We start from the raw sequence: 27,160 nt of genomic DNA, 5'->3' as shown, positions 1-27,160 counted from the left end.
CTATGTGCTTGTAGAAACCAGTCTCCTCACAAGGTTAAGAGTCCAAATCCCACATGAAGGGAAGAGAAAGTCATGACAGGCTAAAGAAATCCAAAGTAAACATGAATATCAGCTTTGTTGTATGGTTCTGTAAACCAAGCTGTGTGAAATTACTCTTTTGGTTGGTTTGGTTATCAACATCTCTTGCCACACTGCCATGACCCTTTTGACTTTAATTTCACCCCTTTGCACCAGCTTCTGTTGTCTCTCCAGCTTATTGTTAGCACCTGTTATATTAGGCTGTTCTAGTAGGAGCAGTGATTAGCCTGTGTGTTTATAATCCATGCTTCCACAGTGAAAAAAACCCAAAATACATAATACAGATAATAAACAACCTTTGGAAGAGCTGTTCAAAAATAACATCGCGAGCCTTTGTGCCTCACAGGATGGGAATTAAGGATTTCCTTTAAAACACATTATTTATCCTACCTTGCTGGCCTTCAGTATCTCAAACATCAGAGGCAAGCCTTGTGTGATAAGCTCCTCAGTGTACTCCTCTTCCTGAATAGACTTGAACTCCTTCAGCAAGCACTGGATGAGGGGCCGTCGGTGCTGCTGGAAGGACGTGCGCAGAGACTCCAGCCACGTGTGCAGTGTCCAGGGAACACCTGCAGACAGAGGACACAGCTCATTCCCAGCTCCAGGGAAGGATGTGCCCTTCTGCTTTTTTTGCCTTAACTGATGTTAAGATTTTAAGCAAAAGCTGCCAAATCATTCAAGAAATCAGATTCCTATTTATCCCTAATTGAGAAGGCTGATGGTTATCAGTACATCCCAGAGCTAATGCACAAATGCAAAGAGAAGACTGTGGTCTCTCTGCTCATCTAGCCTTCAGCTTCTCTGCTGAGACTACCAATTTGTGGTAATTGCTGTGGTGTTCTGCGTAGCAAAAGCCTTTTGGAAACTAGATTTACACTAGCTCATTTGTTTGAATGTGGCCCTGGAGAGCCACTAAATGGTGAAAAAAAATGATTTTGGTCACTACCTACCTAGATTCAAATTGGTGGTCTTCAGATTAAAACTTGCTTTAAGTGATACCCCATGTCCTCTCCTGATCATTAGTATTTTCCCTAAAGTGCACTGGGTGAGTTAAGCAGATCAGCCCTTTCAAGCAGCTTGTCATGGCAGAACCACTCTCCAGGAAATTAGAAGAAACTGCTCCCATGCACTGATCGAGAAAGCACATGGAGCTAATGTACCTCTGCAGGCATGAGGCTGGATGTGACCTACTTTCTGCTCTTACAGAACAAAGTGGAAGGAAGTACAAGCCTGGTGTTTGGAAAGTGAAGGTTTTTCCTTCCATGTCAGAAAATGTTCAATGCCTGGAGACCACCTCTGCCTCACTCCTCTCATTCATCTCTAGATCTTTGCCTGCACTGCACACTCTGACCCATATCCCATGTCCCCAGGGCTGGAGCACTGCCCCAGGCAGAGGCACACCAGGCACTTGGGTCTCTCTTTCTCTGTGAACAGATGAATGGAGATGGTAAATACACAGTCCAGATCGATTTCCATCTGTGCCACACAGCCATTCTCCCCACAGGAGGAAGCAACTTCACGGCAGGCTGGTATAATGTTGGAGTCCCTCACTGGCAGAGCTGGCATACCGAGGAGTCAGTTCCCTGCTCCTGCCTTTGGAGTCTCGGAAAATAAAGCTGCTTTAATGGTGGATTGCTTTACAGCAGACTGCAAAAGAAAAACAGCTGGAGGTGGCCCACGGCAGCTGAACACTGCCCCAGAGCCTTACCTACACTCTGCCATGCAGCAGTGCAGATGCCTCCCAGTGGAAACCACTGTGTCCTCAGAAAAAAAGCCACTGGCCCCTGAACAGGGTGTGCTGTGGAGCTGGAATAGGCTGGGAACCTGTCAGATCTCCCACCACCTTCTATTCCAAAAGAGTTGAGGAAGATGGACTGTGGTCGTCATGAGGGCCGTGTTTCTCCCAGTGCTCCTTCCCTGGCCAAAGGAGAGGGAGGAGCCCAGGACTGACCTATGCTCCGGATGTCGATGGTGACGTCCACGTAGCCATGCTCAGCGCTGTGGTACATGGCCTCCTTCAGGGCCTTCAGCTTGGCCTTGCTGTTGCGGCTGGCGCAGAGCGGAGCTGCCGCCGAGTCGGGCAAGTCTGTGCCCTCAGCCAGGATCTCCTCCAGCGACAGGATATCACTCTTCTCCTTCTCCGGCTGAGCAAGCAGCTTGCGGAAAACATTCCTGGCAATCACAGCATGACAGAGAGAGAGGGAGGAGAGGAGAGGGAGAGCAGAGTCAGTGGCCAGGCTTTCACTGCACCGGGCTTACTTGCTATGATGTGGCAAGTTAGGAACGCCTACCCAAGAAATTACTCCAGCTAATGGCAGAACCAGCTGAGAGCAGACCCAAGGCAAGCACAGCTGCTGCTAGCTCACCTGCACTGCCTGGGACACGTCTGCAAGTCACTGCTGTCACCACAGGAACTGCACAGATGTCGCATGAGTGGCGGCATCTTGTGGGAACAAAGACCCGCCAGCTAAATGTGACTCAAGACTTCTTCAGCAACCAGGGAATGCCAAAGTGCCTCTGGACAAGCTCTTGGGACTCCTACCATGGCAGCCCCCTGAGAAGGGAGCTGCCTGCAGCTACTGAAAGCATCATCACTCAATTCACACTCAAAGCAGTCTGGGAAAGCTAGAGCAGCTAGACATTCAACAAGGCCAGTCAGGGCAGGTTCAAGCACAGCTGGGACTACTCTACAGAGCCACTGAATCCAGCTGGGCCATCGAATAACAAAACCCAAACTCAGAGACTCTGTGCGCTCAGGACCACACCAGCATAACCTCATCAACCTCAATAGTTTCCCTTGGTTTTGCAGCTGTCAGAGCGACAGAAGAGAAGCTAGGCTGGCTCCCAGCCCACCCTCCTTGTATGCCAGTGTTCCCCCTGCTCCCGCTTACACCGCAGACCCAAACAAATTTAGAGCAGAGAGGGAAGGAAGGCGTGTGAGTGTTACAGAGGCAGGAACACAAGAGTTCAGAGTCTATGACACGGACAGCCCGCAGCCAAGCCATGGAGAGCCCCAGGCTCTCCTTGGCCTTGTGGCTCCCCTTCACACTGGTTGAATGTGAGACTTCAAGACCCAAAGTGTCCTGTCTGTGCCAGGGATCCCTCGCAGGCTCCAGATGGGCAGAGCTGTTGAACCTGCCCTGACGTGCCATGAGCGTGTTGTTAGACTGGCAGCTTGTCTCTGAGCAAACACACAGTAGGTACTGGCTCTAACCTGTATCTATGTTCCTCTGGATGGCTACAATCAAAAAAGTAGGAACGAGAAGATCATGAGACTAATTCATTTCACTGCAGTCAACTCCTGAGTGTTGCAAGGTCATGCATGCCAGGTGCTCATCTCAGTAGTTCATTTTTTTTTTTTTTTAAATTTGCAGCATTACAAACAACATTAAGACACACAGGACTTTACAGTAAACATAGATGCAGAAACTCTATCCAACAAAATTAAGGCTGCAGCAGTACAGACACAATTCATTCAAACCTGAGAAAAATATCAAGGAATTCAGAAGGAATGTTTTGGGCATTCCTTTCTGCTGTCACATCAGCTGCCACTTAACAACCACTGCATTGAACACACCACAAGACGTCCCCTTCCTTTTTTTTTTTTTTTTTCATTTTTAATACATCAGAAACCAAAACGCAGCTTGTACCACCAACTGGTTTAATTCACAAGCTAGCAGAAAGCCTTATATCTCTGCTCAGTTGGTGGCATGTTCAATTGTACATGCAGAAATTTCACCCATCTATTCAAAATGCCCAGGCAAAAAAAAAAAAAAAAGTAGCATTTGCAGGATGCCACTAGACTTGTTCCCACTCTACCTGTGTCCATGTGCAGCAGCCTGACTGAAAGAGTTCATGTCACCTTGTGGAGTCATGGAAATGCCATTCCTGTACATTGTTCCTATCATGGGGTCAGCTCCTCGCTCCAACAGCAAACTGACCAGTTCAAAATTTCCTGCAAGGCAAGAGGTGCACTTCTTTTAAAATCCAGTATTTGGTCACCTAAACCACAGATCCCAGCTGAGGAATTGTTGCAGTGGGAGGAGAAAGAAAGTCCTTACCAGCAGCTGCTGCCAGCTGTAAAGGAGTTTCAGAGTAATTTTCCTCTCCATGCTCTAAGGAACCTTCTACCTTTGCTCCAGCATCCAGCAATAGCTAGAAAGAAAATGCACCGTTTAGAGCAACTGGGGGTATCACAGTCTTCAGAGTTCATGAACAGTGACAAATGAGAATCTAATGCTTCTTCTTATCTGCAAACCAGATACAATGGAGACGTGACATGCAAATTCTGCCCATTGTTTCACAGAGGCAAATTAATTCCTTTTTTCACTCATTATATGCTGACAAACACCAGAAGCACCAGCGTCCAACTTCAGAGCCAAAAAATAACCCAGTGTTTTTGAATGGGAAATGGGGTAAGGTCAGTGTTAGGAAGTAATGCACTGGAAATGGAAAAAAATTAGCCCGACAAGCATCCTTCCTTCATGGTCTTCTAGAAGCCCAGCACCATCCAAAAATGGATTGGATTTCAATTTCAATATCTTTTATATGAAAACATGGCCAAAAGAAAGGCAATTCTTAAGAATCAATTGCAGCAATGAGTCCAAAAGCTGCAGTCTCCATCGGGGACAGTTCCATATAAGTAGCAACAATGCTGAAAACAAAAGTGGCCAAGGAGAGCATGGAGCCTGTGCTCCAGCCCACTCTTGGCCACTTCTGTCTTAAGGCTTTCAAAGTTTTGGTGCATGAGTGTGTCACAGACACAGCTGTTTCGAGGAATAAACCTTCTCAACCTCTGAGATGCCAAAGCACAAAACCAGCACATCCCACGCGACACCTGGATGGGGTAAGGAGAGTGAGGGATTCTCTCCCTCTGGAGCAGCACAAGGGCTGTTGTCCACCTCTCTCCCACCAAGGCAGCAGTTTTTTGTTTGCTAGAATATTACAGTGTAAGAAAGTGCAATGAATGAATAAACAAACATATAAAACAAGTGGTCAGGAAGGAGCACAAGGAGTTGTCAGACTTTCTTTGGTGCAACTTTGCTTTAAAATTGTTCTTTTTAAGCCTCATATTGGTAAAAGTTTGAACACCATATTCACTTTGTAAGTCTAGCATGTATCAGTACACTCCTGAAGAAGCAGAAGTAACCAATATGAGTATGACAAGAGGATGCTGGTTTGAAATGGATGTAATTAGAACTGAAGAGGAGGGGAAAAAAAAAAAAAAGAATGAGATGCAGGTAGGGAAATACAATAATACCTGAACTACAGGAATATGTCCATGCAACACAGCAAATGTCAGAGCTGTCCAATGGCGGGTCTCAGGGTGGACGGATGGGTATTTATGAGCAGTACTGACAACCTATAAACAAATTAAAGTTATTTTTTTGAAGAGCTATATGTGACAAAATTCAACCTGCCTGAAAGACAGGCATGTGAGGGAATAAGTGAAATAGAAAACCTGGGAAAGGTGCTTTATAAAATGATTGGCTTCATTTTTTTTTTCCTGCAACATTTTTCTCAGTATTAAAACTGTTCATGTTGATTTGAAAGCTTGATTTGAGCTCTTACCAAATGAAGTCTTTTACCAACTACTGTAGCTCCATCTAAACCACTGGCCACCAGATTCTTTTGCACAAGGGCAAAACATCCACAGCTGGTTACAACAGCACACATTGGGGAAGTAAGGATGGATCAGGACACTTACAGCTAAGGAACACTCCCACTGACTTCACCAGACCAGGTACCAACAGCCCTGAGTCTTGGGATTGCTCCAGGCCCAGCCAAATTTCTTTGCATTTAAATCAGTATTTGTCACTGCTGTCATAAAAGACACATCACAAGCAAACACTGGAGTTTGCAGGCATTCTTCCAGGCATCTCCTCTCTCACCAGAGAGAAAAAAAAAAAAAAGGGTCTGAGAAGTGATGGGGCAGAGTGTCACTTCAGAAATCTTCAAGAAAATCTTTTTATTGCCTTCTCTTATCTGAATTGAGCTAAAAGTGCTGGGTGGTGACAGTAAAAAGAGATGCAAACTGTATCCCTAGAAAACAAAATGCTATTCTTCAGATTGCTCCTTCCATTTTCTATGCTTTAGTGCCCAGAGCCTCTAATGTAGACATAGGGGAAGATGAATAATCATTCTTTGCTTCTTCCCTGTCTTAAAGATGAGGGTATCTTCCCTGTCTTAAAGATGGGGGTATTAATACTCATGAGGTTCACAGAGCTGGTAGAATCTAATGAACATTTGCAATCCAAGGCTGCACACTCAGATGGAGTGTGACACTAAAATTCAAAATCTTGTTATTGATCTTCAGAGGAGAACTAAAATCAGAGTAAAAGTTGAACCATCTCTCTGTCCCACCAGCCTGATCTGCTTTCACTACCTTGTCTGAAGTACTTTTATCTATACAGGGGAGCAGGGCCAGTTATTAAATATTCAGTTCCATCAGCAGCTCGCATTTCCAAGCACCACGTGGAGCATTTTGCTAGAAGCAGATCCCATCCCCAAGGACAGGGATGAGGGCAAAATCTGAAGACGCCATGCAGATCCCTTGCCAGATCTGCACCAGCACCTGGCTGCTACCACCCAGATCTGCCAAAGAGCAAGCTCAAAGGGCACCACAAGGAGTGCGCTGGCCTCTGAACAAGGACACAGGGCTCCTTAGGGGCTGTTTGGCCAAAAGGAAGAGGATCGAGCAGCTCAAGCCTTGGGGTTTGGGATGTGGAGCAAGAGCAGCAGAGCGTAAGGATGGGCAGGACCACGGCTCAGTGAATGCATCCAGCTCCTCCTCAAGCACGGTTCCCACCACTGTTCAGGGCAGCCCATGGAAAGCAGCAAAGAAAATGAAGTCATTTTAACTCCTTTGCTCCTTTTTTTTATTATTATTATTATTATTTTCAAGTCAGAGTTCTCTCCAACACAGTGTTTGCCAAAGACGTGTGGCAGGACAAGCTTTTAAGGATGAGATCGGCTGGGCAGCTACAGGTCCCACTGAGTACAGAGCAAACTGTAGTTTCTCAGCACATCTGGATATGAGTCCATTTTCACTAAGGATGGGCAATCAAAAAGGGAGGTGCCCAGCATTTGAGGCTACTTTTGGAAACACATTTGCAAAGTGAAAGGGAGAAAATTATGCAGGCACCTGACAGAGTATTTATTTTTGTTCATGGTTGATTTGCCTTTTTTTTTTTTTTTTCCTTAATTGCCCAATTTGCACAGTTGGTTGTGGTGTGCACAAATCATCTTATAATTGCACGCCATAATTATTCACAGTTCTTGTCCAAAAGTGTTTTCATTTGATTTTAGCGCAAACACTCTACAGCAATGAACTGTAGAGGTTCACATTCCTCACTGGAGCTGTCCTCTCATCTATCACCAGTTGCAGAAAGACAAAACTGTTCAAATTTGTATTTGATTTAAGCTTGGAAGATTACTAGAGCAATCGGGAGGACTGCTCTTAATGAAAACCCATCCTAGGAACCAAATAATGCCACCTCACATCTGAGCCACAAGGCAGGGTTCAGGAAGAGATCAGCCTTGCCCATCCAGTCTTTGGTCTGTTTAGTTACTGCCAGTTTTGAGGGTGGTGTGCTTGACTGTGGGGAACTGAAATCACCAGCTGATTTCACAACATGGCAGTAACACTGTCAGTCTCCTACGTGTGACATCCATTTCTACTTTTTCAATAAGACTTTTTAAAAGTGCAAAATGTCTGTCTGAAGCAGTGACTCCAATTTATCAGCTCGCCCAAGTCCAAACAGAACAGATGGAACACAGATAAGTGAAGCAGACAGCTTAATTTACTCACGACCTCAACAAATTGAAACTGGAATCATTAACAAATTACTCTTCCACGGATTTTCAAAAGGCTCTTTAAAAATGTACATACCTGCATTGCACTGAGTTGGACAACAATCTGTTTGGTGGACAGATTGTCCGAGTTTGTGATGTGCATTCATCAATGAGACATTTATATTCTGGAAGCTTCAAGCTCCTCATCCAACAGTTTTTAGCCCAAGGCACTTTGTAAAACAAAACAATGGAACTTATATGGCACTTGTGTGCTGGGGATGCTTACTTGGAACATCCATATGCATAGAAATGCTGAGCTTTGGCAGGTAACCAGATGGGTGTTTCTTTTGCCTTCTTCATTTAAAGTCAGCTGAGATTCAGTCAGTCCTTCCAGTAGCATTAGAGCTGAGCTCAGGGCCAGTGCTAATTATTGCCTGCATTCATTTGCAGTGTGCAAACACAACTAAATCACTGTTACCTATGGGTTAAGTCCAATGACTAGAGCCCTTCTGTGCAGTGAATCCCAGTGTTTAAACTAATGCCATTTGATTTCGCTGTTCATTTCAGGTGGGCCCGATCCCAGATAAGGCAGATTTGTTTTCTTTTTAATTCTTGTGATTTTCCGCTCCGCTACAGTTTCAGGGGGCAGTAAACAAACAACAGAAAAAAAGATACAACAAACAAGAAGTCCTCACCTCAGCATTCAGATCTGCTCCAGCATCTAGCAGCATCTGCACCATAGCCTCATCACCCCTGACACAAGCATACATCAGTGGAGTCATGCCCTAGTCATTTTTCGGAGTTAAAAAACAAAGGAATTGACAAATTTAACATAGAACTCTCTTTGATTTTTAAAAGCAATTATTTAAGTATATATCATCAAGACTAACAGCATGTATTTAACGAAAGCCATTACCTCTGTTACAAACATGCCCCTCAGAGTAGCAAAAAGTCAAACGTTTTTGTAAAAATCTCCGTTTTTGTTGTCAGTTGTGCTTACTGCTTGTATTTTTCATGTTGTCTTCAGCATGGTGAGTGAAACTAGCCTTGCCAGCCTCACCTCCATCATATACTAAACTAAGCACCTTTGTCTTTGGGGCCCCAGCAGAGACATTTTCACCAAAGTAACCATTATTTCCACTGGTATTTTAAAAAGACAAGAATTCTATTCAGTTTTCCAGAATAGAGTGCTTTAAAATCTAACTTTTCAATTACTGAAAGAGCCTTTAAAACATCTCAAGCTCCTTTTAAGATCAGTCAGATTTGAGCACAGCTTTTTCAACATGGATGCTGTAAGAGGCTGGAAATGTCAAGGCTTTGTATAGCATTCCCTAGCAAACATGGACTTCATTTTAAATGAAATGCCAGACAGCTTTGTTGCAAGTTGCTGGCTCTAGGAAAACATTGCCCTGCTTGGAGAAAAAGTAGATTAAGTGACCCTTCACTACAGAATCACCACAATGCAATTTGTATTAATTTGAAATACCTGCTATGCTTGATCACCATTTCCCTTAAGGGAAGCACTGCTGTGGCTGTAGTAATGAGTCCAGATGAAACCATGAACAAAATTATTAAATCTAGAGCAAATTACAACAGCAAAAGCTGCTTATTAAATACAGTAGGAGATGTTGACCAACAGCTACCAGTTGCTTTGCAGTAAATCTGAAGCATGCAGCTACTTCTGATGCATATTTACAGCCTGCCTATAGGTCCCCTGCTAAATCTGCTGTCAGACCACAGTCCATTTGCTCTTTAACCCAAGTGCTGCTATGAAGGGAAGTTATTTTCAGAGAAACTGAAAGTCTTGGCCAGACACTGAGCTGTGACACTGCTCTTCCTAGCAGGGGCCCAGCATCACTGCTTTTGCTGAACTACTCCAGTTTTCTTGTTTGTTTGAAGGGCTAAAGGTAGTGGGTGCTCCTGTAGAGACAATATGAATTCAGATTTCTCCCTGAAAGGTCCTCAGATCCTTCCTGAAAGACACTGAACATCTCACAGAATCCAATCTGCAGTGTACTTGTAGAAAAGGCACTTGGGGCCTCATGCCATTCTTGAGAAAAAACAAGTTCACCCTAGGCAAGGAGAGTTCTTGGGTGACTTGAAGCTATTTGGAAAGAGAATTTGAAAGAATTTCAGCCACAGCCAGTGGAAGAACATTTCCTTTGGCAGTCAGTAAAAGCTATGGGAACAAACAGGACCATGCGAATTACAAAAAAATTGTGCTTGACCTTGGAACACAAGGATGGGGTAGCAGCTTAAAATGAAATTTATGTTCCTACAACTGGTTTTTTGGATTCTGTGAGTGGCATCACTGGATAGTTAAGTCTAGTGTTCATTCAGCACAAAAGGTCTCCTCAGATGTGTAAAGAAGAATCTGAAAACCTGGTTTTTTTGCTCTCCCTGCAAGACACAGCACATGGGCGGCCACAGTGAGGAATCCTGCGGCAACATCCGGAGCAAAAGCTCAACTGGGAGCCACACAAGATGTTCAGACCCTGCTACAGCTGAACGAGGACTTTACACTGACTAAAAGAGGACCAGAACATGATGCTGCAGTGTCAGGGTTTTAAAGAGTTAATGAGGATTGTAACCTCCCCTTTGCTTGCACTGCTGTCCCCATTGCTTTTACCTCTGCCAATCCCCCCAGGCTTGCCCCGCAGCTCAGTCTTGTGCTGCAGCACCACTCACCCCCCTCTCTGCACGTGAGAGGAATGGATTTTTAATAAGCCCATCATTAGCGTTTGAAGCACACACAGGAACACAGTAACCATGTGTACAATCAACACAAAGGGCATTTGGCTTATGGCAAAATACAAAATTACTGTCTTTCTTTCAGCTTTGCATGACTTAGGGCTCTGTCCTGCAAGATGTGGGATCCTACAAGATGTGGGACATTTGATCCACAAAAGATTTAAGCACAGGCTTAACTTTCACTCAAACAGGATGCAAAAGCATGTGTTGAGAGTTAGGCATATGATTAGGTACTTTGATGAATCAAGCCAGAGTGTTCCTGGTTTTCAGCCTGGATGACAGAGGAAATATGCTGTGAGAAGTTTCCAGGTTCAGACTAACTTAAAATAACAATTATTTTAAAAAGTATAATGTATGAACCTTGGAATGAGCAGTCCAATACTATTTTATTTTTTTTTTCAGGAAGTATTGCCCTCTTCTAAAGCTTTTCTCAGATGAATCCACAATACTGACTCAGACTGAAGGTACTGAACGGCAACATAACTCACATTCCTGGAACAGCTTTCATCTCAGAAGACCTGAACCCATGAACAGTCCAGCTCTTGTCCCACGTGACCACCTGAGAGGTGGCAGCCTCCTGGCTCCTGTCAAAAATGCTGCCACAGCTCTGGGAACATGCAGCGACAAACTTTCATCAGGGACACCAGAAAGGTCAGGGGACTCTATTTCAAAAGGAAAGGTTAGTATTCATAGCCATAATTTCCCTCTGGGAAGGGGGTACCACCTCAGAGAGCATCACAGTCCAGCAGACAGCTGCCAGTAGGTAGCTGCAGAGGACAGCTTTATCCCCAGGCACAGCCACCAGCCTCACAGAGGGATAACTCCAAGGAAATTTAGGCTTTTCAACTGGCAGATGTTGGCCACAATGATCAGCAGAGGGGTAACTGAAGAGATACTTTCCCATCTGTGAGGTCCATCCAAACTGGACTAAAATCCACTAAAGAGCACCAGCAATTAACCATTTACTGACAGGCTGGGTGGTGCACACGAAGTGGTGACAGATCCCAGAGCCATGTGCAGTGGAAGGCTGCTCACCTCACAAAGCCCTGTCTCACAACACTCTGCACCACACCGAAGCAGTTTTAAGTGCTCAGCTCAATACTAAGCTCTCTCGGGGTCTTCTTCTGCCTTCATCAACTCAGTTGAGAAGATTGCAGGTGATGCAGTGCCCTCATGCTGAGTAACCTCAGTACTGGCAATCAACACAACTCAAAACGACCCCACTTAACATAAACGTTCACTTGGCAGCGCTTTAACTCCGCGCAGGGGAAGCACTAAGGGGCTTATTCTTTGTGACAAGCAGACAAAACTCTCCCATTTCACAGCTGCTTCTTTCAGTGTCTCTCCCGTTACCTGCTCGCTCATGCTGTTGATCCCATCCGGCCCCAGCAAGGATATGGCTTGTTTAACCAGATCCGTCCGGCCACAGTTGAGCATCCGGAATCCCAGGTCTTGCTTGAACTTGGCCTCGGTGGCAACTGCATCCAGCTTCCGAGAGGCGCAGAAACAGTCGTCGATCCTGTGGGGGTGAGAAAAAAACTCTCTCAGAGGACAACCAGAGGACAACCCTCCCCAGGGAAATAACACTGTGCCCTGGTTTTGAAGGATTTAGGTCAGGCACGCATCCGTTCTCCTTTGACCTGCATGTGCAAGGGAAATGCGGAATGCGAAATGATAATGCAAGCTAATGGGAGACTGCCCTTGGTCTACCTTTCATGGGACAAGTTATACATTTCAATAAAAACTGGGAGGGAAAAAGCACAGCTTTGATTTTGTGTCCCTGTTTAAGCAATGCACAGTACGTTCTTACCACAAATTTCTCCCAGCTTGGCAAGGTTATCCAGTCCCCCTGATCCCTGAAAACCTCCAGTGACTTTAGTAAGCTTTGAACTTACTTCAGATGGATGTATAATTGTTGATAATACGCCAAGAGAAAATAATGTCACTCCAAACACCTTCAAGGATCTTACCAGCATAGTCCCAGAAACAGGGAAGCCTTTTTGGAGCAGAAAGTGCAAGTCACAGAATCTCAGGCTGGCTGAGGTTGAGAGGAACCTCTGGAGGGCACCTGGTCCAAGCAGGGCCACATGTACATAAGACCACCATGCAACTGGGGAGTAAGCAATCTTGCCAGGTAGTCATGGCAAAACACCACAAATCCTTGCCAGTTGTGTCTAACAGATGAGATGTCATTCTTTTAAGGTCTTATTCAAAGGATCTTCAAACTGTGAACTGATATCCATTTCAAATGAAAGAAGGGCTAGGAGTTATTTAGCCAAGATGTGAATCTACAGCTCCAGAGAGAGCCAGGCAATTCAAATCTAATGTTTATCCAAATTGTTTTCATCTTGTTAAAAGACAGATTTGCTTTTCTTTCATGCTGAGGAGTGTCTGGGGCAGAGGGTGGAGTCCAAATCCACAGCGCTTTTGCTGTGAACTTGGATAAAGGACTGTTTGGAAAAGCACTGCTTTAAATCTGCAGAAATGCTAGGTCAGAAAATGAGGGGCTACTTATGAAGGAAAAACAAAATAGAGATCAAAAGTGAAAAAGTCAGGCCTACATCAAATATTTGTTTTCTATTTCATATGTTAAAAACTGCAGCAAATCAAAAGAAAAATAGGAACGGCACATCACTGTCATTTAAATTTCTTCTTCAAAGTGCTTTATCAGACCTTTATAAAATATATAACACTGCTTAATATTTAACAGCACTATGCAACAATTTTCCTGTTTATATAGAAGCAGTGGTATGTAGCAATAACTGCTGTTCTTCCTCTTTCAACAGGGAAAGGAAAGTGAAATGTAAAATACAAAGTGTTTTGATCAAAGCTTCTACAGGTTTGCAGCTGGCATCTGATCTCAGACTTGATCTCTGCTGTGCTGGGCCACAACCAGTCTGGAGGACACCAGATGTTTTGTTCATGTTCATTCTACTGCTCAGTTTGGGTTTTCACTGATAAAAAAGTTCATCTCCTAAGAATGGGGAAAATGGTATGCTTGGAGTATCACCACTCAGGGGAACAAGGATGACGTTCCATCACCACAGGATGATGCAAGATTAATGCACAACACTCAGTCATCACAATAAACACACTGCAAAAAAAAACCAAACAGATTCTTCATCAGCAACATGCCCACAGCAGAGAGGAAGAAAGCAACACAGCAAGGCCGGGTTTTCTGCAGTAGTTTCTGACTGAGTTTAAGTAAAAAAGCAAAACCAGCACAGACATACGCAGGGCTGAGCTCACTGACACTGAGATCCATGGGAACATTTGAGGCTAAATACATTCACACCACATGGCACATTTCTGACACAAGAGCTACAGCAACATTTGGTGCTTGTTACTCCCACAGCATGAGATGCTGGAGATCATCTGTGCCCTCCTTTACGGCATGGCAAAGATAAAGCACGCTCAGAAGTTAGGTGGTGGGGCTTTTGGTGCACGGAGGAGAGACCTCCCAGCTGCAGATGGCATTCCCAAATGATTCTGGGCTGGAAATGAGGTGGTTCCTTAGCAAAGTGCAGCTATGGAAAGATCTAGACATCCTCTAAAGAGGTATGAATTACTGCCTGTGTTAACTCACTGCTTCATCATTTGTACTGAGGTATGAACTGAATAAAATGGGTCAAACTCTGACAGAGTTCCACTGACGTCAACCCAGCTCAGTGCACACAAAATGATAGCTGATCATCTCCTCTTTAAAAAAAAAAAAAAAAAAAAAAAAAAGCCAGACTTTGACCTGGGTTGCACACCCACAGAAGGGAGGAAAGAGGAAAAAGGATCTATCTCACCTAGCTTGTATGTGCTCTCCAGATCTCTGCTCTGGCATGGGTTCAAAAACCATCAGGAACTTAACCATGAACTGGCTCTGGTTTCCCAAAGTGTGTCAGTTCCTCTGCTTACTGCAGTCAAGGAAGGACAGCCATACATTCCTGCTGATATTTACTGTCAGCAAATCAGTACTCCCCAATCAGCTGGGAGGATAAGTGTTTTGGTCCAAGGGCTCCAGGGTACTACAGCTGTAAAAACAGTGCAGCAATAACATGGATGCAGAGGAGTGCCTGGGCTGCACAGTGGGTAGGACACCAGCACTGACAAAGTCTGAGCTAGACTGAGTTCCATAAAACAAGAAATCACAACTCAGTACCACTACCAGTGGCCCACTGCCTTTTTTATACCCCCAACAGGAACATTCTGAGTTACAGCCCCAATCTATGGGACACAGCAAAGGAAACTATACAACAAAATTTGCTATAGAACACTGCCTGTGCCACCATTATCAGATGTTGACTAATAAACTGGATAGTGATCAAACTGGTGAGTTTATTAGAACAGGAGCATGACACAAAGCAAAGGAGCAGAGCATGAAGAGAGAAAACAACATCTCAAAAAGCCAGAGAGATGAACGAGTTAAGGAAAAAGAGATTTAACATGTACTGATAAAAAGCAGTGAAGAGACATCAAAAATGATCAGGAACTACAAGTACAAATAGAAGAGCACAGCATCACTTTTAACACTGGAGAAGGCCAGCTGGGAAGATGGCACGGCAGACAGACTGAGCTGTCGTATTTCAAAATGAAAACTGGAAAATTAAAAAAAACCCAAACCCATCAAAAAATCAAAGCTAAGCCAACAAAGCACTGCATTTGCTCCCAAGTCCTCCTTCTTGCCATTCACTGCATAATACTGATGCCAAAGAGAAGCAGAGAGTGTCTGCTCCATATTACACTGTATAAGGGGACACTGCTCCATCATGGACACCAGCCAGAATCACTAACATTAAAGAAAGCAAGATTAAAAAAAGAGGAAGGGAATAGACTCCCAGCCTTGACTCGCTTGATACTTTTTAACTTTGGACTGAAGCAAACATACTGACAAGCTCTGAAGAGGTGGGAAAGGGATGGGAAAAAAGCTTGAAACATAAGGCTGGCAGGGAACAAGTCAAGTCAGCTAAATATACAGGGTCATTCTTTAGAGTTGTGAAACTGTACCTGCTAAGCAAGGGAAGAGAGCATCGTGCACACAGAGCTGGAGCCCTCCCCAGCTGCACTGTCAGTGCAGGGCCCTTTGGCCAAAAAGTCTTTGTGATCTTCCCAAGCGCACAGGAGGCTGACATCAGCCCAACAGCAGGATGTCTCCTCCAAGGCCACCATGGTTTGTTGCCAGAGTCTGCCAGCCATCAGCATTCACACAGGTCATCCTTTCCACAAGACCTTGCCCTGCAGAAAAGGTGCATTTTCATCCAAGGGGCTGGGAAGGCTAATGGGAGGAACAGAAGGTCATGGAGGGCCAATGCTCTTCTGCTCCTCTTCTACGCAGGGACAGTATCAGGGTGGCAGGACATCACCACACCAGATGCTGGCTGGGTCAGGCAAACTTTGAGGTCTGAGTGATACAGTGACAAAGGTGATACAGTGACAAAGGTAGGACTGACCAACATCCTCTGAGACTGATAACCCCTCTCTCAAGACAGAGTTCATTCTGAACCTTCCTATTTAGCAACCTGTGGGGCTGGCAAGCTGCTTGGCACGACTATCAACTGCATAATTCTCCCATTCCCAGAACTGAGAAATAATATGTTTGAATTAATAATACACGCTGATCATAGTCCTTATGCTCAACAGCAAATTCACCTAATTCAGGGGTTCAATCATATAGCCTGTCAACTCCCTCCCTTCCCTATTGTGAATTAAGCCAACAATTGCCTTTATAAATAAATGGAGAATTAGAAACAAGTGAAATAATCTCAGCTTTGCATTTGCAGTAAAATTGTGACCACATTTTTTAACTTACAATGCAATACAATTTTCCCCAAGTCCTCTTTTAATTCCTGACAGATACTGCCTGTACAGCTGTTGTCTTCAAGATCATTCCAGTGTTGCCACTGCATGTAATTAAATGGATTGTAGCTTTATATGGGGAGTGCCATGGCAACATTAATTATTTGCAAATGGTCACTGTCAAACACTGCATGGTGACCATGATACTCCATCATACTCTGAAGTACTCAGGTCTCTAAAAGGAGTTAAATCTTCTTCATTTGTAATGGGTCCTAGCAGTATAGCAAATAGTTTTTCTTTTCCCAAACTCACATTATAAAAACATAATGCAGCACTTCTACAGCAGCACTTTAAACACAAGGGATGTTGAGGGTTCTTTTTTTTTCATTTTCACTCTGACTGGCTAAGAGAGAGCATGTGCAGATCTTTAATAAGTTACTCATGGGTTGAATACATCTGGGAAAACAGATCATTCAAAGGCAAAGTGTTTCCATTGTAACTGGTAGATGTAGCTGATTGAAAAGAAATGGAGTGCAGCCTATGACGAGCAGCAGGACAAACGTTCCCCTTGGCTCAAATGAACAGATCACTGCAATGATAGCCAAGCATCAGAACCTTGTTTGTTCACCTGGGACTCCACTTCCAGCCCTTTCAACTGAAAGACTGATAATCTGCTAATTAAGTCCATCTTTTTTACCTTTGTAGAATTTATCCAGTTTGTCCTAAATATGAATGAGGTTTTGAGTCAGAAATTATAGTTCAGCTGGTTGGAAGCCTGGAAGGAGTCACATTTTATAGGCAGCAATATACATGCATTAGCAATGCTGAATTTCTTGAGGTCATGGATCACTGTTTTGATCTGGGCTGCACAGCCCATAGCACAAAAGGGTCTTGTTCCTTGCCTGGGGCTCTTCAGTGAGACTACAGACATAAGCAGCAAGACTGGGAGCAGCAGACAATTTGATTTAAATTTGTGAGCACTCTTTATTCCAACGTGGTGCTTTAAAAAGGACTATAATGCTGATATTAATAGAACTGCAATATAAATACCATATTGAGACAATTATTTGCATTTTCAGTTTTGGAGAGAGGAAAATGTAAGCACAAACATGTTGATCAAAGTGATGAAAAGCACTACTTTTTATTGCAGAAATAGAATATATCCATTTACTTTATCCAGGAGCTAAATTCAGACAAGAAAAAATACTCCAGATATTTATTATCCAACCTCTTATTCTTGTCAAAGGTCTGAGAACACAAATAGTGGAAAAAACACATTAAAAAAGCGATGTGACTATCAAATTGAGACCCAAATTTGTATTTCAAAATCTGTATTTTGAAAGGTTGTATTAAAACTGTATTAACAGTATTGAGATTTTATTATTAAAATCTTAATAAAATATTTTATTATTTTTATTATTTATTAATTTCAGATTTTGAAAAATCTGAAATCTGTATTTCAAAACAGTCTTAATACTCCAATTCTATATATATAGGTCAGGAACCATGTTCAAAATTAAACCTAAGCTCAGATTTTGAGCCACAGTGCCATAGGAAAGTTTCAGTACATACTCATCTTTAATATAAATAGCACAACTCTTAACTTGTGCTTAATGAGTGGAAAACGGTGTGTTATCTATATCCTGATTATTGTATTCAGGAATGGAATATAGAGACATGTAATATATCCAGGGACGCAATAAAAGGGGCACAGCATATGAGACAGCAGTAAATGATTTTGCTTGCAATGAGAAAAAGAAGGCTGGATCCTAAAGCCCATTACAATGCAAGTGTGTTCTGCCCTAAAAGTGAAGGAGAGCATGAGGCCCTGGTCCTCCCCTTCAATAATTTTTTTATGACTGCTGTCTTCAAGCAGACAGTTGGCAGGACAGGTTGAGATTCACCTCAGAAATCCGTGCTCTAACTCTAAGTAATAAAATCTCCTTCATCTGCTGGCACCATCTGCCCCAAGGGACTGCTGGATTCTGTCAAGTTGCTTGTTTGCTACTGCTCACATTTTTGTACCTAATCACAGCAATAGCCATGGCTGGTGTTAAAAGATCAGTGAAAATTTGTGGGAAGAACAAGGACATTCAAGAAGCTAGGCAAACACCAACCATTCCTACTTGAAGATAGCTGTATTTAATTAAATGGCAGAATTTCTTTGCAATTTTATACTCACTCTCTTTCTCCAGAAACTCAGCCCCTTTACCCAACAGATTTTAAGAGAGAAGGAAGAGCAGTGGAAATATTTTTTTCTGTTTTCTAATCTCTATTTATTAAAGTCCATTTATATTTCCATGCTCTAGTACAAGCACAAGTTTTCCATAAATAAAACATTAAATGCAACTCTTCTGCTTTCACTTTTCAAGTTAGAATTGCACATACGTGGTATAGTAGTGAGATGACACAGCAAATGGTATAGACTACTCTGAAACAACAAAATAACAAATCTTCTCTTTACATCATTGTATTTTCCCCTTTCCATAGTCTCAAGAAGGCTCTCTGGAATGCACTGAGGACACTCAAATAATATTTGCTTTTGAGATTGATAATCCAATTTTCCTAGAGAGCCTTCTTTAAGAGGGATGGTCCCAGACAAAAAAGCAGTCTTAGGTACTCCCCAGACAAGGCTAACTGGAAATCAGGACTGATTTTCAATTCAATAGAGATTTTCTAAGTCACCCTGCATTTGCCCAGAGACCTTTCTGGATCACAGCTACAAATGCAACTCTGAGCATTGGGTGAGCCTGTGAAGGGCAGCAGCTGAGGGAGCACATGGGACTGGAGGTTAATAAACCTGGTCCTATGCTTGGATACATCTATGCCTTCAACCTGAACTTACTCACGACCTGCTAATACTCACATACTCCTATGTCCATGCTGACCTTTAAATAGTGCATTTTTCCTTCCAAAGTGTTTACTCCTGATGTATTTCTGGAGAAGAGCCACAGGTTCCCTCAGCACACACTTTGCTCAGCTGAATGAGCCCCTTTCTTCATGTTTGTCTCCATGAGAACATTTTGTTAAAAAAAAACAAAACACCTCAGCCCATTTCTTTCCACTTGGTCCAAAGAGAATATTTTTTTGACCAGGACACAGGATTTGTGCTTCCACATCACTTTCTACCACTCTCACCTGGCACCAATACTTTTCTGTTTCTACTGGAAATACCTCTCCCAATGCAGCCTCAAAATGCATTTGCTTTTTTTCATGGCTGAGGAGAAATTCACTTTTGTGGTTTACAATCATTCTGAGATGAAATACTGCTCCACAGCCTTTACCACCACCTTTCCAACACTCTGTTCTCAACACAGAATATATTAGGATGCATATAGAGCGTATATGTTACATATACATTGCAGTTTGTGCATTTATACTTAAAAAACACATTTGCCTTCCATTTGTGGAGAACTGCATTTCCATTTGTGGAAAACTGCATTCCATCCTATTTATTTTGTCCCAGCCTTCAAGGTCATCCACTTTTTCCTGGATGATTTCCCAAACTTCCTCTGTCAGGACAATGCCTCTTAGCATCATGGCATCAGCAAATTTTAACTTCATGAGCACACTGCTAAAATTTGTGCCAAACCCTTTCTGAAAATTAAAAAATACCAGTTTTTAAGAATGAGAGCTGAAGGTCCCTGCTTGCAACCCCATCTCAGCCAAGCCAGCCCCTGCTCACTTTCCAATTTCCTTACTAACCCCCATCTTCTTGTCTTAATAGATCCCTGCATGGACTGTATCAAATCTTCACTCAAGTCCAAAGAGATGCAGTTCTACTGAATTTCCTTGGGGTAGAAAATCACTTATCTTATCAAAAATGTTATTAGATTAGCCTGGCAAGATCTATCTTTAGAAAATCTGTGTCACATTTTATCCCATTTTTCCCTCAACAACATGTCTTTAATCAGTCTTTGCTTGAAAAAAACATTCAGAGGCCTTGCATTAACAGCCTGGAATTTTCCTTGGATCATTTCTCATCCTTTTCAAACGTTAGGCATTACTATTATTAATCCTTAGAGTTATGGCATCACTCCAGGCTTTGTTAGAAATATTTCCCTCTGACCCCCTGATTTTGTGAGGCAGCTTTTTCTCATCGCTGGGATAGAGGTTATCTGGTCATCCTGACTGGACTGCATTAAGTGGCATAATTTTTTTCTTCTTTTATTACCGCTTCTCCATTTTCATAACCTTGTTGCTGATGTTGGTTTTTCCTTTCCCAACAGGATTTTCTTCCCCCAAGCCAGAGACAAAGTATTCACTTGAAGTTCTTGGGTGCCAGCCTCTGTTGGCACTGATGCACACCTCTCACAGGTGTTCCAGCATCTTTACATCCTCCATGATATATTGCCATCAGAAACAAAGCCCATGACCCTGATGAAAGGCACAGCAGCCTTTGAGCTGAGCAACACAGGATGCTCCTCCCTTTCTCTGTTTCTCTGCCATTAGCCTCCAGCCCCCAGATGCAGTCATGCACCAGAGATCCTCCCCACCACATGTCTAACACACTGGGGTTTGTTTTAAACGAACATCCCACAGAATGAAGGAAGGAAAGATGTGCAAAGAGCTTCTTGTGCTTAGCTGGAGCAAGGGGAAAGGGAGCCCTTGCCAAAGTGATGATGAGGAGAAGCCAGTATCTGTTTGCAGCCAGACAGTGCCTGTGCAGGCTGAGCAGTGTTGCTACCTTATTACAATAGAAAGGAAGGTCAACATCATTTTTACAGCTAGGCCCCTTTCTGACAACAAATTACCTTCATTCTTGATGCCTTCATTAATAAAAGGTCTAGAATAGGGAGCAGAGTACCCTGTTCATGACTCATGCCAGCAGAGAGCCACCTCAGCTGCCTACATCCAGCTGCCTCAGGTGGTCCAAAGGGCCTGGGTATAGGTGAGGCTTTACTTAAGTATGCTGTCCCACTGTGACAATATCCTGGACACAACTTGGGTTTCTGTCTCAGTGAGCTGCTGTGCATCCAGCACTCAACCCATCTGTGAAACCTATCTGCTTGCAAAAGGTGGAAACAACTGGTCTGTCTTCCTCTTCCTGGAGGAAGGTGAACACTTCCATCCCTGCTCATCTCCCAAAGCTGCCAAGAGGGAAGAAACTTTCTGGCACATCTGCTGCTGTAAAATGAAAAGAGAGCAGAAAGGAGACAGGCAGCTCCTGACTGATTCCAGCTTCCCTCACTCCTCTGCTAAGAGCAAGAGCAGCTCCTCTTTCAGGAGAGGAAAACATTGCCAGAAATTCAGAGGTGATGGGCTTTTTTTAAAGGCTCAGAAAAAGGGCAAAAGAGAGGAATAAAAGGCAGGAAGAAAGCGGGGACGATTTACAAAGCCACAGAACGGGAACCTCACTACTGTAGGATGTCACTGTGCTGGGAAGCGTCACATGGGTTTGCAGGGAGACCTTCCATGCTGTAGTTCAGATAAGAAGCTGAACATCTGGGTTTTACCCAAACTGATGCAGAACTTCATAGCCTTTTAGATCGTGACAATCTCTCACTCTCTCTTCCCATATGCATGTTTTTCCAGCGTGGAAGCTGACTTTGCTTTATGCACTTGCAATGACAAGTTGTGAAGCAACACTGTGGAATGATGCAGTATCACCTGGGACCATGGGAACTCCTGGGTTCAGGTCTTTGTTTTAGAGACTAATGAAGATTGCTACAAAAAGCCTAGAGATGGAACCATTTTCAGGGTTTTACTTAATAAACCTTTCCTACAGAAGTCACAAAATTTATCAAGTTAACTGCACTTAAAATCCTTCCAGCTTCCATCCATCATGCAGCTTACTTGAAAAACCATCCCCTGCAAAGTCACTGTATTCCCTCCCCCAGTGTTCAAATTTATGGAATTGATGCTCCTTGAGGAGTTAAGAGTTGGAAAGGCATCCTCTCTAATGGAGAGGAGTGAAGGGTTGCTGTTTGGCTGACAAAAATCAGGAGTGCTGAGGGTCTGCTGAATGCAAATAAAAAAATACAGGCTGCAAAGCTCCAAATTAACATCCTGATGACTCATATTATTCTTCAAAAAAGCTCAGTCTTCCCTTTGATCTCAGGATTACAGGCAGCCAGAGCCCTATTTGCAGCTAGGCAAAGAACCTGCTGCACTACACCAGCAGTAGGCATAGACCTCAAAATAAAACCCAAGGTATGTGAACACTCATCTGCCAGCACAGCAGAGAGACTGTCATTTTGGGACATCACTGGATAAATCCAGCCCCTGCAGTCAAATACAGGCACACTGCAAAGGCTGGTCTCTCTAAAATCTAGAATTTGTCTCAGGAATAGTTTTCCCTTTTCATTCTCATCTAATTAATCTCAGGCTGTGCTCTTCAGGCCCATTCCCACTTCTAAGACAAGTAGGACAACAACAAACATTTGTATTCTTTATGAAATTAATTCTTGATGGCAACCTCAAACTAAGTGCTGATTTGTTCCCCACAATTGATACATTCTTCTGCAGTATTATACAACTCTCCACAAGTTTTGATTATTCTGAAACTTCCTAATAAGAACTCAAATAGTGTTAACAGTTGATGAAATTTATATATATATGTACGTATACATATATACACATATATACACTGTCAAAATAAAGCTTTGGCTCACATATTGTGGGGGTCTTTTAATCTACAGGCATTTTACTGTATCTATCTTAATTTTTAAGGCAGAGCCCACAGAATGGAAACATTACTGCCTTATTTGCAATCCTACCTAAATACTTGCAGAGGTATTAATTGTGCCTTTTCAGAACCAACTGGAAAGTCTTCAGACAGTGTGTAGTACCTGTAGCTGTAAGTCCTGACATTTCAGTAGGGACACAGAATGTAGCACTTCTGGAAATGAGGGCCATGGTGGGTACACCGAGGGGAAGCAATTACAGCCAAGGTTTGAAATGTGAAATGATCATGATTTGGCTTTTGAAATTCCATACATTTTTTCAATTAAATATTGAATAGCTGTGACTATAAAAAGCATTCTTAGATCTGGCAGTAAAGTATACTCTGGTTAAAGAGCACGTCAAGGCCAGAATCAACAGAAGGCAGCTGCTCCCATGCAGGTTGTCACAGCTAATCATGTAAATCAGCCCCCTACGCTCTGTGTTGCAGGAAAGAATGAATCTACTGCCGTATCAAGAGGCAGACTGCTGAAAATTGGGGTTTCAGTACAAATTTGTGAAGCAATAGCAGCGAATGATTTCTGCTTTGGCAGATTCAAAATGCCTTTCCATATGAGCACCAAAATCAAACATATTCTTGACTCCAAAACTGCCCTAGAACATACTTTTTTCCAAGTACATAATAATAAGGCAAAACAGACACGAAAAACATATCCTGGCAATAAATACTTTAAGACTTCATTAGAAAACCAAAAGGTCACATCTGATACACAAAAAAGTCAAATTATCTAGGCTGACATTTACAAGTAATTTGAACTGACATTAGCATGAAAAATACAATTTAACTCTAAGAAGTAGCCTTACCTCTAAGTTTAAATATGCCCTTTAAGCATAAATGCTGAAAACAAAGACCTGAAAAATATCTGCAGCCCTGCCAATTACATTTCAGTATCTTACAGCAAAGCAACGTGAATCAGACAATCAGCAGACGGTTTCAGCCCCTCATTAGCAAGCAGACCCTAATAGGAAGAGGAAAAAAACCAAACTACCAGCGTGTAAACTCTGATGAGCAGATTACGGGCTCGATCCAGCTGTGAGATAGTCAGGCACCCATTGCCATGCAACCAGCTCATCCAGGGATGTGAGCGAAATAGCAGAGGCTGATTTTGCACGGCGTACAATGAGAGCCGGAGCATGCCTGCGCCTCCCCAGGCAACAACAGAGCGCCTGCTGCTCCCAGGAAAGAGAGACACGTTCTGCACAAAGCAGAGCAAAGCTGCATTCCGGGCACTTACTTTAACTGCCGAGGCTCGCAGTCCACTCCTGGCAGCAGGAGCCTGGCCGCCTGCCGTACGTCATCGCTGTCCACCGAGAAACTGCGCCGGTGCCCGGCGTGAGCCACCGCCACCCGAATCCACTCCATCAGCGGAGGCAGCACGATGAACGGCCTGCGGGAGCACACACACATCAGCATCACAGGAACAGGTAGAGCGAGGAGCAGAGAGCAGCGGGGTGCGAGTGTGTGCGTGTGCATGGATGTAAATATATATACGGAGAGAAGGGAGAAAAGGATAACGAAAGAAGGGGAGAGCAAAGCAGCTCGGCGATTTTCAGTTAGGCTCTAAATCAAGATGCCTCGTCCTGTCTCCAGGCCAGAAGTATTAGGAGAGTGAGATTTATGAGCCGTGCTCGTCCATGGGGCTCAGCGAGGTCAGCTGGCAAGCCCTCCTCCCATCCTTCACATAGTGTAATCCCCAAAAGAGGACAGGAGTCTGGCACAGGACCATGTCCCACTCTGACTGATGCCCTGGCCTGGGTTCACTCCCCTGTCTCTTCACAATAGGGACAGGAGAACAGACCTGGGCAGAGAGAGGGGTAATGCCCAGAGTAAGGTGCCAGTGATGGAGAGGGAATGCTGCAGGAAGTCTCCAACATCTCCTCCTGATGCAACGGGCACCTCGTGCTCCGTGCTCAAAGTGGGAGACTCCGTGGCCAACGTGAAGGTTCGCTGTGGGCAAGGTCAGAAAGTAGAAGCAGGACTGTTTGGTCTCACTTGTAGCAGTATCAAACTGCTACACCTCCAGGTGCCAGCTGTTCTGCCAACAGCGCAGAAACATACCAAAATGTGCCCCCAAAAGTGAATGCTGGGATTCTGGGCTGACCCCCACGGAGTCTGGGCACTATCAGAGACAAGGTCCTTCATTACACCATACCTGGACAGCCCCATGTCCCAGCAAAACCTGCCCAAGCTGCAGATGAAGCATGTAGCACACAGTTCACTCCATCTATGCTAAGAATTATTTGGGAACCAAGAGAAAGATACCAAACCATAACTAAAAGCCATAGCTTCAAGTCCTGTTTCAGAAGAAAACTAATAAAATAACTGCAGCTGAACACCTTGAAGGTCACTGCAAGTCTCTTGCTTGCCTTTCCTTCGCGGCCCCTTTTCATGGAGGAAGGGGGGGAAAAAAATCTGCATTACGTGCAGAGTAGGCAAATATTTTACATTTTAAATGTACAACTTTACCTCAAAAGGCTCTACCCTGGGAAAAATTATTTAAGAAGATGTTGATTCTGGAATATCCTTTTCCTATTTATAGCTTTTCATGCATTTATTTCGCTATCTGAGGACTTGGCTTTACACAGCTCTGATATTAATATTCTTTAGGAGGGATGAGATCCTTCAGAAGCGCCGAAGGACAGAGAAGCCCTGAGGCCACTAACTCCTCTCTAGGACACTGGGTACCCAAATCTCACAGGCACCTAAATGAACAACCTCTTTTTGAAATACGACATCTTTGGCTGAGTTGCCACTTCCATTGTTTTTCTATCCCAACATATCACCTCAAGACCAGGCTTTTGTTTCCAAGGCTTTTGCTCTCCCCAGACCTGCCACGGCCACATATGGAGGCAGATAAGGACAGAAGATCATCTCTCACAGCTCAGGGGAAACAATTTCCTAACCCAGATCATTTGTCCTGAGGGTGGTGGGAGCCAGAGGAGGAAAAGGAGGGAAGCAGGGGTATATTTGTTCCTGGAAGGTGACTGCTTCCCAGGTCATCTTCAGAGCAGAAGGAACCCTCTTTTGAGGCATGAAATAACCGGGAACAAGTTATCAGTGGGAGTTTTTTCATCACTTGCTGAGCAAACAGCAGAAAGGGAGCTACAAATCACACTGTAAAACTACACGTAGTTACAGATGTAACTTGGTTCTAGGAATACAATTAAATGAAAACTCAGTCCCAGGTTATGTTTTCCAAGAGTGAACACAGTTTGGATCAGAGAAATGAGGACAGGCTTGTACAAGGCCTTCCTGTAACATCTGCTGGGCAAACAGAAAAGCAGGGAGCTGAGGCTGAACAAGGGGCTCAGAGGTTCACATTTTTCCTCCTCTTGCGCAGGACAGAAAAGTCACCCAGCACAAAATCTGCCCCATCACAGTAAGGAGCAGAGCAAATAAAAATATTTACAGGAACTCAGATAACTGCAGTATAAAATTACCTCTTTTTTTTTTTCCTTTCCCAGTCTTGCAAATTTCAACAGAGAAATAGAAATGAGCATGGCTATTTGGTGCAATAAATCCCAAGAGGGAAGAGAATCAGTGTTCTGCAGCACAGAAGCAGGGAAATTTTCTATAAAGTCCAATTTCAGTCCCTAGATGAGGATATGGAATTTTCTCACAACATTACATTCCTGTTTCCAAGGGGGGAAAAAAAAAGAAAAAAGGCCAAAAAATCATCACTGCATATCAGTAAGGCAATTTGTATTTTGAGAAGAGAACCAAATATGGCTGAGTGCAATAGGTTAAAAATACCCTTCAAGAGTCTGTGCTGGGTTTTTTCTTTTAAATACTGCTTGTGTGCCAAAGAGGAACACAGTGTTATAAGGGTGTGATAATCCACAAGACAATGTGACATCAGCAAGAAATATTTCACTTTTCAAACAGCACTGTGTGAAAACGGGTTAGCCAAATGTATCACATCACTGGCATATACACTGATTTATCTCTGGTACAAAGGCAGGTACCAACCAGAATAATTCAGTAATTTTGTGTTCCAGAGATAGATAAGTCACCTAGTTACATGCTTTGGTAGCACATGCCTTAATTGAACTCATCTAACCACAGTGC

At 43.5% G+C, this 27,160-nt stretch overlaps 1 protein-coding gene across 1 annotated transcript in view; it reads right to left on the bottom strand.

Annotated features, from left to right (window-relative positions):
- ABTB3 (ankyrin repeat and BTB domain containing 3) overlaps positions 1 to 27,160 on the bottom strand; it is a 167,999-nt gene that overhangs the window by 22,900 nt on the left and 117,939 nt on the right. Inside the window, exons 4-11 of the mRNA XM_066320002.1 lie at positions 24,327 to 24,479; positions 11,977 to 12,142; positions 8,568 to 8,657; positions 5,339 to 5,440; positions 4,140 to 4,233; positions 3,898 to 4,033; positions 2,030 to 2,250; positions 469 to 647 (exon numbers count right to left, since the gene is read on the bottom strand). Of these exons, the coding sequence (XP_066176099.1) occupies positions 469 to 647; positions 2,030 to 2,250; positions 3,898 to 4,033; positions 4,140 to 4,233; positions 5,339 to 5,440; positions 8,568 to 8,657; positions 11,977 to 12,142; positions 24,327 to 24,479 (1,141 nt within the window). The remainder of the gene's footprint in view (positions 1 to 468; positions 648 to 2,029; positions 2,251 to 3,897; positions 4,034 to 4,139; positions 4,234 to 5,338; positions 5,441 to 8,567; positions 8,658 to 11,976; positions 12,143 to 24,326; positions 24,480 to 27,160) is intronic.

This window comes from Sylvia atricapilla, chromosome 5, assembly GCF_009819655.1.
Source record: "Sylvia atricapilla isolate bSylAtr1 chromosome 5, bSylAtr1.pri, whole genome shotgun sequence".
In the NCBI taxonomy this organism is placed as follows: domain Eukaryota; kingdom Metazoa; phylum Chordata; class Aves; order Passeriformes; family Sylviidae; genus Sylvia; species Sylvia atricapilla.
Note: the sequence above shows the minus strand (reverse complement) of the source record. Positions and strands in the feature narration are given on the sequence as shown.